The sequence below is a fragment of the Haliotis rufescens genome, unplaced genomic scaffold (genome assembly GCF_023055435.1).
Source record: "Haliotis rufescens isolate VD_foot unplaced genomic scaffold, xgHalRufe1.0.p SCAF_9, whole genome shotgun sequence".
Classification (NCBI taxonomy): Eukaryota; Metazoa; Mollusca; class Gastropoda; order Lepetellida; family Haliotidae; genus Haliotis; species Haliotis rufescens.
The window spans coordinates 8,001,802-8,012,776 of NW_025964383.1; the positions used below are offsets into that span (position 1 = coordinate 8,001,802).

At 39.0% G+C, this 10,975-nt stretch overlaps 1 protein-coding gene across 1 annotated transcript in view; it reads left to right on the top strand.

Annotated features, from left to right (window-relative positions):
- Positions 1 to 10,649, top strand: part of LOC124124764 (monocarboxylate transporter 12-B-like) — a 31,985-nt gene extending 21,336 nt beyond the window's left edge. Inside the window, exons 3-5 of the mRNA XM_046488036.2 lie at positions 3,596 to 3,739; positions 4,079 to 4,960; positions 5,223 to 10,649. Coding sequence (XP_046343992.2) covers positions 3,596 to 3,739; positions 4,079 to 4,960; positions 5,223 to 5,362 — 1,166 coding nt within the window. The 3' untranslated portion in view covers positions 5,363 to 10,649. The remainder of the gene's footprint in view (positions 1 to 3,595; positions 3,740 to 4,078; positions 4,961 to 5,222) is intronic.
- Positions 10,650 to 10,975: the final 326 nt, after the last annotated feature.

Consider the following 10,975-nt stretch of genomic DNA (forward strand, 5'->3'; position numbering starts at 1 on the left):
ATCATTCAGTCCAGTTCTTCTGAATGGCACTCTCCCAGTGTCACGGTTGAAAAACGCGATAGCTCTTACCGCTTTGCCGTAGATTATAGACGCCTTAATGCAGTAACTAAGCCTATATTTTCCCTTCTTCCATGTTTTAAAGATGTTGTTGAATGCATAGATAGGCTACAGCGAGTGGCTTTTGCAAATATCACTCCATCAAGATACAAAACACAAGTCGGCCTTCATTACACCTGTTGCTGTTTTTCCAACGGAATCGCCTCCCTTTTGGCCTAAAAATGCTCATGGCATTTCAGCAAACCATTTCAGGCACTGTTAAGAAATGAATTGGCGTAAATATTAACATATGTGGATGACATCATAATATTTTCTGAAACGTTTTCAGAACATTTGAATCACCTCAATGCAGTATTCCAAAATATCAATCAAATATCAATATTTGCTCTAAAACCAAGCAAATGTAAATGCGCAACAAAACAAGTCACCTACTTTCAGTATCTTCAGCAAAGATGGCATCCATGTCGATTCTTCAAAAATACTTTCAGTTACACAGATACCACCCCCTAAAAATTGTCCACGTCATGCATCATCTCTTGTGTTAAGCCTCGTACTATCGCAAATTTGTGGCAAACTTTTCTGGTATTACCTCACATCTATACAAACTCCGGAAAAATGACGCGCCTCCCGAATGGTCTAATTGCAAACAGGCACTCTAAAAGCAAAAGCAAGCCCTTACAACAGCCCCCATCCTTGCATATTCTGACTAAAATAAACCCTTCATCCTCACAACTGATGCATCTCAAACTGCAATAGGGTACATTTTGAGGAAAACTTGATTCTAACTTGTAATGATGTTGTTAATTCATGTCCTTTGACAATACAAGTATCTTTCTTGGCATTGGTCCTGTTCAGTGTTTAGGAACAAACAATGCTGGTTGTTAACGTTTCTTTTGCTCATCAGTTTAGGTTATTGACAGTGACGTCATCGGCGACAAATGCCTTAGGTCAAAGGGTTAGTAGACACACAGTGGCCAGGAGACTCAGGGCTCATGGAAGCAGGGCTTTTAGACCATACAGAGGACAGCTATTGACAGCGCAACATCGTCGTCTGCGATTGAGATGGGCCCGGACTGTACGACGTTGGCAACAACGTGACTGGCAGGGGGTTGTCTTCACTGACGAAGGTCGATTCTGTATGTTTAGGGCTGATGGAAGACAACGTGTTTACCGCCGAAGGGGTGAACAAACGGCGGCGTGTTGCGTGCAGGAGGTCGTACCATATGGTGGAGGGAGTGTCATGGTGTGGGGAGGGATCTGTGGGCAGGAGAGGACACCGCTGGTCATCGTTGAAGGAAACTTGACAGCTCAGCGGTACATGGAAAACATTCTTCGTCCAGTTGTCCTACCATTTCTCCAACAGCAGCCACATGGTGTCATTTATCAGCATGACAACGCTAGAGCCCATACAGCCAGAATTGTCACTAACTTCCTCGCAGCAAGCAACGTCAACGTCCTGCCGCAGCCTGCACGCTCACCCGACATGTCCCCCATAAAACACCTCTGGGACTTGATGGATCGACCACACTCTACAGCCAACCGGCAAAAACCGATCTTTGCCCTCCAAGACGAATGGCGTCAAATCCCACGTGACCTCATCAGAGTATGACTTTTTCTGTGCGACGAAGAGGCATTTGGGGGTCACACACGCTACTAATGACTTGTTATTGAACGTGAGCGATTGTTTATGTACTCTGCCTATTGTCCATGATTCTGAAAGCTCGAGTATAGTACCACACCCAACTTTAGGGGGCTCTGATGTCATTCTCGGTCGCGGTATGATTGTCATTTTCAGTGTTGATGATGTTGATATATTGATCTTCTCAATACACTTTACTTCATGCATGTATGTTTTGTTGTTTTTGAGCAAGAGTGAATTCAAACTCTGGTAAAGTTTCTTTTGGACGTCAGTTATTTTTATTAAGATACATGTTTTATTTTTTCCAAGTAAGGGTAAATGATTCTTAATGGTCATTTCACATCACAGTAAACAACTGTTTCAGTGACATCACAGTGGGACACGCAGAGTCAATAACCTTATCCAAGGATACAGCACAGTGACTTGCATGATATGGCCTCTTGAAATGGAAGATTTTAAAAGATTAATTAATAGATAAGGGCTACAGACATACTGTCTCTCATAGTCATGTCTTTCTGTCAAAGATTATGGCTTTGCTCACGAAATACTCTGTATTTATGGGGATGGCCATATTGCGATTGAGACTTTTTAATGAGGCTGAGCTATTTATTTGCATTATGAGCTGTGTCCCCTTTTAAACCCCCCCATCCCCTATCTCAAATGGTCCACCCCTAAAGACAAACGCTCTGTCCACAACACCAAGAAGCTAGTAATGTCTTATAGGTTTCCAATACCACACTGAGTGGTGGACGCTGCATTTGGACACTGTTTTAAAGAACGTGTTTTAATATTTATGTTCGTTTCAGTTACCTGTGATATGTAATTAATTGTTTACTTCGCCAGTATTGGGGTCATGCGAGGGGTATAAAAAGTTGGAATGGAATTGTCGTGAGCTATACTTATTTTTCAACGTGGTCCCTTTGCAGTTTCTGGTCAGTTGATCCCTGCTTTATAGGTCAAATCCTGGTCTATCTACCAGTCCTCCACTGCAGCAACCAATTCTTGATCCTCGTGTAATCACTGACCACACAGGTGACAACAGGTGGTTATGACATTACTGGTTATGTCAAAACGACCTTTCTGATCCAGGCAATCTGAGCGTCACTGACCAAACCAGGAAAGTTGAAAGTCGAAATGTGTTTTTGTATTGTATTCATGCACCCCGCAAAGGTTAACATGAATTGAATCTGTCACAATCACCGTCTATCTTTCGTTTCAATGGGCTAAACATTTGAACATAAGATACTTTGCATATCCCGTTGGAAGTACCGCCATACACTATAAGCCAACTATTAGACCTTCCAGAATATTCTTTTGTTCAGTTTTCAGATTTTGAATCGAGGACTTTGTTAAAATATTTTTCAAAGGGTAGACTGGAAAGTGCTGTATGACCCGAGAGAGTTTACTTTCTGATTGGCTAATGTGGACTTTTTGTTAGTCATTTCATTGGTCAGTCAAAGTTCGTGAAAGGTTGTCCTGATGAGACCGGTAATGAGATGTTTAGCGGTATTAAGAAATTAGATCTGATTTTAATGAGTGTAATACTCCTTCACTAAACGTTTCATCGTGGCTTGTGATGTGGCAGCCTCCCCATAAACAGCATGCAACCGTTCATTATTAAACTGTGGTGATCGAAACTCGAGGGAAAATTTGATGATTTCTCTGTACATGTACTCAGTTTTGTACATTTTAAAGCTCAGGAGTGGTGAACCTCCGTGTCGAAGTTAATTATCAGCTAATCACTGGACTGAAGCACGCCAAGTTGTATCAAACACAGGTCAATACTTATATATGTCACATGTAAGCATATCAACATCGATGTGCCAGACTTAAAACTTTCTCATGAAACGCCCAATGCAATATCAATTTCAATCCACCCTTGGACTCTTCCCGTTTTAGGTGCCGTTGGAGGTTTGGTGATGCATCGTTTCGGCAGTCGGCTGGTCACCGTGACAGGAGGGATCATCCTGTCTGGTGGACTGCTGGCCAGTATGTGGACCACTCACATCGCTCACTTGTTCGTCACATATGGAATGCTCGCGGGTACGAGTCGCCACTGGCTGTGGAGTTTTAAATCCTGTCAAGCAGATAATCTTCTCCCATGTATTATTGATGAATAAAGAGAAACTGTTAACAAGAATGAAACAATTTCACAACCGTCATGTCAGTTGTAAGTAATATCCTGATTTCTTACATAAAGAAGTTTACTTTGACTTTGAATCGAACCTCTAAATTTACAATGATCTAATTTTGTTGAATCCTGTAACTTGTCCTAATGACAAGATTATCTACCACGCGGATCCAAGAAATTACGATTACAAATATGCATGCTACTAAACACCGGCGAGTCTGAGTACTGACATGTCTCAATTCTCAATCCAGGGTTTGGAGCAGGTCTGTCTTATATCGGGTGCTTGGAAGCTGTGAAAGAAACATTCACCACTAATATTAACTTGGTGTTCGGGGTGAGTGCATTTATTGCCAACTTAGGGATCATGATCTACCCACCTGTGCTGCAGCTCCTCATTGATATCTTCTCCTGGAGAGGAATGTTCCTCATTCTGGCAGGAGTGGAACTCAACATCATTGTTGTTTCGGCAGTTTTTCCAGGACCCAAAATACGTCCGCAAATGGAGACACCCATAGCACAGGAGACAGACGAATCGTGTGGCCATGGAGATACTGGTTCAGAGATAAATGATGGGACGACTGATTCATTATTACATGGTGTCTCACCAAAAACAGAAAAGACAGTTGCACTGAAAGATATAAGTTTGCAACCAACCTTTCTCGAAAATCATTACTTTTTAAAGAGTCGACATTATTACCTATACGTACTGAGTGGTACCTTGTTTCTCTTTGGGGCTGGCATTATACTGGGACATTTGTCAGCCTATGCCATGGAGAATAACATTACAGATAGCTATGGAGCTGCAATGCTGTATACCGTCAACGCATTATCAATGGCATGTGGTAAATTGCTCCACGGAGTTGTGATAACGAAAATAAGAATTAACCCTATCAAACTCCATATATTTGTGTGTGGAATAGGTGGTTTGGCAACGTTTCTACTCCTGTTCAATGTTCCACTTCCTGTTCTATACGCCTATATGGTAGTGTTTGGAGCGAGTAATGCTAGCATAGGTGGCGCACTCATGCCATCCATACTGCTGGAGATGGCAGGCTCCGACAGCTTCTCCTTCTCTGTTGGCCTTTACGCAGTCATCACAGCCATGGGATCTCTCATAGGAGCACCAACGGCAGGTGAGATAGTAAAAGGGACTATTTGAATCTTTCTTTTTTCACAACAAACAAAGTACATGTGTTGTTTACTCTGCACTAAGCAATATTCCATCTATATGGTGATTGCCCTAAAATAGTCCAGTCTGGACCAGAAAACCAGTGATTGATGTCATTTGCACATCCCTACATCCATATCATTTTAAACCATATTTTAGAGACCTTGTATTTCTTCTATGACTTCGTCATTATGCACCATAATCAATCTTTATGTGTTTCTCCACAGGTTGGATATATGATGCCACCAGTTCTTATACAACCCCGTTCCTGCTTGCAGCAATTTCAATGATATCATCAGCATTCGTCATGGTGACATCGTGTCGTCAGTTGAAGCCAAACCAGGCAAACACTACAGAGGATGTTTAGCATATATTATTTCACAAAAGTTATTATATTTCCCTCAATAGATACACTATTGCTGCCATCATATATTACTGAGTCATGTTATATAACAAACACGAATGATAACCTATTAGTATCTAACCTTGCGTTACATTTTGAGAAACGTCTGAGTGACAATATCTGGATAATGATCAGGATCAACAGAAACAACACAGTGTCAGCAAAATGATGGATGTCAATGACCACTGACAAGACTAAATACCTGTTACAGTATTAGTCAGGTTGAAGGTTCGCGTGTCAAACTGAAGGCTGTAACGTGAGTAACCGAAATCTTTAGAACACGTGATCCAGCTTTGCCAAATGATGATCGTCTCGCAAAGTTGGAGATAACTTTACACCCTATCGTTTCTGACGCCATGGCGTCTACACCCAAAAGTGTGTTCTGTCCTCGGAACATTTGTGTTTTGTGTGTTTTCTGTGTTCAGACTGAAATGTTTGCATCAGAGACAAAGAGTTTGACTGACAACGGAAAATCAAAACCGATTTCATGTAATCAGAGAAGTTCGCTGTATTTTACCATTTTCATAAAAGACCATTCCACATGTATAAAGGTATGTTTTACGCTAGGTAGAAACTCCAAACATGCCACTACTGTAAGTGTGACTCTAGGAGTGAATGATGTTCCTGTGAAAAACGAGTGTCAGAAGGAAAAACTTATTAACGTCAAAGACAATCATCCTCGATATCCCAGTGTAGTTCTTCATTCTATTAGTATAAATACCCTGGACCCATATAGTTTTACTACATGAGGGAGAGATATCCTTTACGAAGTTCGTGATAAGAGACATGGAATTGGCGATTCAGTCGAGGGTATTTATCATAAAAGAATAGAGATATAATTCTCTGGATAATCGAGGATAACTTCTGGCGTGACTTCACTCTCCCGAGAACTTGACTGAGCTCATTTGAAGCTATGATACTAGTTTTGTCAAATTATTGCTGTTGTAGTCCACCAGTGATGATTTTCGTCTGGGTGTTGTTAAGTTGTTTCAACTCAACATGCTCACCCCTTTCTACGGTTAAATGGTAGAGAAAACAATCATCCGTTCTATCCAGGATTTTTGCTGGGCAAACTATTATTGAAAAAAGAAATTTGACCTCGTCTTTTCAATAAAAGATTATCAAAACGCATTCGCTGGGCATGCCGGATGTCCTGAAAGTAAATGAAATTGTTGGGCAAGAATATTTTATACGGCCATTCCCTTACTCCGATATTGATATACTAACCAGATAATTAACCAATTGTTAGCATGAGTGGAACGCTTACACATTTGAAATCGACAGTAGATCAAAATAACGCGAAGGTCAACAAACAACTTGAATCTATGCAGAAAGAAAACGTTGAGTTGAAACAGATGATGTTAAAACAGTCCCCTACTATATCAAGTTTGGAGGAGAGGCTAGATCAAAGTGAAAATTACTCCAGAAGAAAAAACCTGCTTGTGTTTGGTCTAGAAATGAATGAACATGAACGCAAAACTGATACAGTAGAGAAAGTGAGATCCTTCCAGTCAGACAGTTTGGATATGAAAGATTCAAATATTCATTTTGATACAGGGAATAGACTTGTGAAGACACGCACTGGTTCATCGCCCCCACCGATAATGATGAAGTTTGTCTCCAGGAACGATAAGGATCTAGTTCTGAAGAATGGAAGGGACAAGCTTCAGGGTTCCAATCTCCGGGTGTCAGAAGATGTCTCACCAAGAACAAGATTACGAAGAAAACAACTTGTGCCTTACCTGAAACAAGCAAGGGAAGAAGGGAAAACGGATTTTTTGAAAGGTGAACATTTGTTTATTGACAATATTAAATTCTTTTTCGACGGAGAAACAAGAAACCTGATGAAAGTGTCGCGTACTTATGACTATGGACTGAACAATCAAAATCGTAACAAACAGACCCAACCTGACATGCGCACGGGCTGCCTGTACCAACTGGGCCGTGACCTACATTCTGATAGTGGAAATCCTCGGGGGAGCACGTGCAACTCGCCTACGCAGCTGTTGACAAACCTGTGTTGGAATGTGAACTGTTCATATAATAAGTTACCTAATTTGGACTTTTGTGACTTTTTGAAGAAATATAATATTGTATGCTTAACGGAAACTCAAAATCAGTTGATGATTTTAAACATGTATTTAATAACCTTTCCTCATTTCAGTCTATTCGTCCCAGAGAAAAATCTGTCATAGCGGCGGTGATCTTATATATATTGATAATAATTTGGTACCTCTTTTACTGCGATGACGAATGGAGAGATGTAGTATATCTCATTAGTAAATCTGTTATTACAACTGGTAAAAGGTTAATATTAGGTTGAGTTTATGTAAAACCAGAAAAGACACAGTTCAATGAAAGTATTGAAGTTATTGAAAATTATATTACAACTTTGAAAGAGGAATTCCCTGATACTGACTTCATTGTTTGTGGCGATTTTAACGGTCGCACGGGTGTTGAACCTGATTATATCTACCTTGACGCTGCTGATTCCTCCCCTTAGAAAATACTGAGTATGATAAAGTTGCAGCTCCACATTTGTATCCGAATCGTAAAAACAAAAGACACAGTGGTTAACAATTATGGTAGAGAACTTCTTGATCTGTGTAAAACATTCGGGTGTTATCTGCTGAATGGAAGATTTTCTGATGATGGCGATTTCACTTATGTGGGCCCAGTGGGTTACAATACCCCAGACCATGTCATAGTATCCTCACCCATTTACAGTTTTATAGAGGATTTCCGCGTTATTACTCGTACAGAATCTGACCATCTACCACTTTGTGCAGTCTTTAGACAATTATTTGAATGTGATAAGCCAGACATAGACGATTTGTCTACAGGAACAGATAGATTTAGATACAAATTGACTTACAGTAAAGCCAGTATATATATCGAGAAGTTAAGAGACCATTCCACACAGCAACTGTTTACTCGTTTTACACACGAAGTGGATGCTGATGTTGACAGGGCAGTTGATACTTTACAACATATCCAATATTCATTTGGTGAATGTATAAAGTTGAATTATAGTGATATTGATGAAGAAAAATAAGTACAAACGTTTATATATTTAGAAAATATTCGTACTTAGAAAATTTAGGATGTTATAACAAAGCCAAGATTGAATTCCGTAAACTTTGTAAACCAAAACAATTACAATATAAGAGGGTAGTCATCGATGAACTCCATTAGGCAGCAAGTAACAGTGACTGTACAGCGTTTTGGCGTCTTGTTAAGGAATGTTTATCTTGTCGGTCGCAGGAACCTTTTATAAGCCCTTCGTCTTTGTCAGACTATTTTCAGGAATTATCAAATCCTGTAGTAACAGAAGATGAGGAATTCTCCAGTAATATTCATGACTTCCTTGCTCATCATGAAAACTCTGTCTGTGACGATTGCCTTTGTCAAGACGAAATTTTATCAAGCGACTTTACAGAACAAAATGTTATAAATACTATAAGAAAGCTTAAGAACAATAAATCCCCTGGGGATGATGTGATACCTTCGGAATTCTATAAAGCTGCTGAGGAATTCCTGTTACCATATCTTCTTAAACTGTTCAACAAAGTACTACAGTCTGGTCACTACCCAGAATCGTGTAGCAACGCAATAATATTACCATTACATAAGAAGGTTCTGGAAACGATCCTTTCGAGGTATTTCCCTGCTCGATGTCTTGAGCAAAATGTTTGCATTTATTTTAAACAAACGTTTACAATTTTTTCTTGGATGTACATGGAATGATTGGTGATATCAAGGAGGATTTAAGAAAGACCAGTCGACTATCGATAGCATTTTTATCCTTAACTCTATTGTGCAAAAGTATATTTCACGTAAAAATGTATATTGTGCCTTCATTGACTTTCGTAAGGCCTTTGATATGGTAAACAGATCAAAGCTTTTGTATGTTATGCTTCAAAATGGTATTCATGGTAAAGTTTTCACAGTCATCAAAAGTATGTTTGAAAATGTAAAAACTACTGTAACATATGACTACGGTAAGAGATTAACAGAGTATTTTGTGAGTGCTTGTGGTGTAAAACAAGGTTGTACCTTAAGCCCCATGTTATTTTCTGAATAATATTTTCTGTTAATGAACTTGTAGCATATTTAGATGGTAAATGTGATGATGGTATATTTATATCTGAACACATGCTTAATATAATTGCACTTCTATTTGCTGATGACTTGGTTCTGGTGGCTGATAGTGTTATTAAACTCCAGAGGCGTCTTGATGCTTTATATTTTAACTCCCCAAAAATGGGGAATGGAAATTAATACTGACAAGAGTAAAATTGTTGTCTTTAAAATGGGTGGCCATTTATCAAAATATGAAAAGTGGTATTTTGATGGTAAACAAATGGATACTGTAAGTATGTATAAATATTTAGTCTTAATTATAACGCTAAAACTCATTTGGACCAGAGCATGTAAAACTCTTTCTCAACTGGCTTCCAAAGCACTGTGGCCAGTTAAATCCCTGATCAGGAGACTTGAATTTACTCTTAAAGATACGTTTTACCTATTTGATAAGAAAATTGTACCCATTGTGTTAGATGGTTGCGAAATCTGGGGCTATCAAAGAAGGGAAACCATAGAAATTGCCCACCGAAAGTTTTGTAATTTTTTGTTACAAATTGGATACAGATCATTTAACGCTGCTGTCTGGGTGAATGCGGCAGAGTTCCTTTGTACACTACCTATTTTGTAAGATGTGTTAAATATTGGTTAAGATTGCTTCATATGAATTTTAACAGATATCCATATAATTGCTATCTCTTTTTATGAGCTACTGTTGATAGGAAAACCCCAACGGGGCCACACATGTAAGACATTTATTATTTTCCTACGGGTTTGGTATTGCTTGGATTTCACAGGATGTTGGTGATCCAAAGCTATTTATTACTCAGTTTAAAGAAAGAGTGTACAACTGTTCTTTGCAAGAATGGCATGCCTCCTTAGACTCAAATGTATTAACCTTTTATAAGACCCAGAAATCATTGTTAGATTGTGAAAAATATTTATCTCTTCAAATGCCCTGGGAATACAAACATCTATTAATAAAGTTTAGAATTGGCTGCAATTATTTGGGTTTGCAGCATCTACGTAGGGGTGTATCAACATTGACCGATGATAATGTTCTGTAAGAACATTGCAACGCATTTGAAGATGAAATTCATGTTGTATATGCCTGTAAACATTATGAAGACTGTTATTACCTAAATTGTCAAATAAGCAGTAGTATTCACTTAAAAGCCGATGTTCTTCGTCAGATATGAATGTATTATTGCCATTTACCAAGTTCTAAACATATCTTTTAAGAACGGTTCCGCTTAATAAGTAACTTTGTTAATTTGAGTCTGTATATCTTCATGTGGTAACTCAAATTATGATGTAAAATGTTTTGTACTTTAGGTCACGTGGCCTTTAATGCAAATGAACCTGCCTGCCTACCTGTCAAGATTATTATCGATATGTTTATCTGTCTTCAACACATAGTGGATTAAGACCAACCTTGACAAATACCTCTCGACTGATATAATGCTATTTGTTTTATGATGGCACTTTATACCC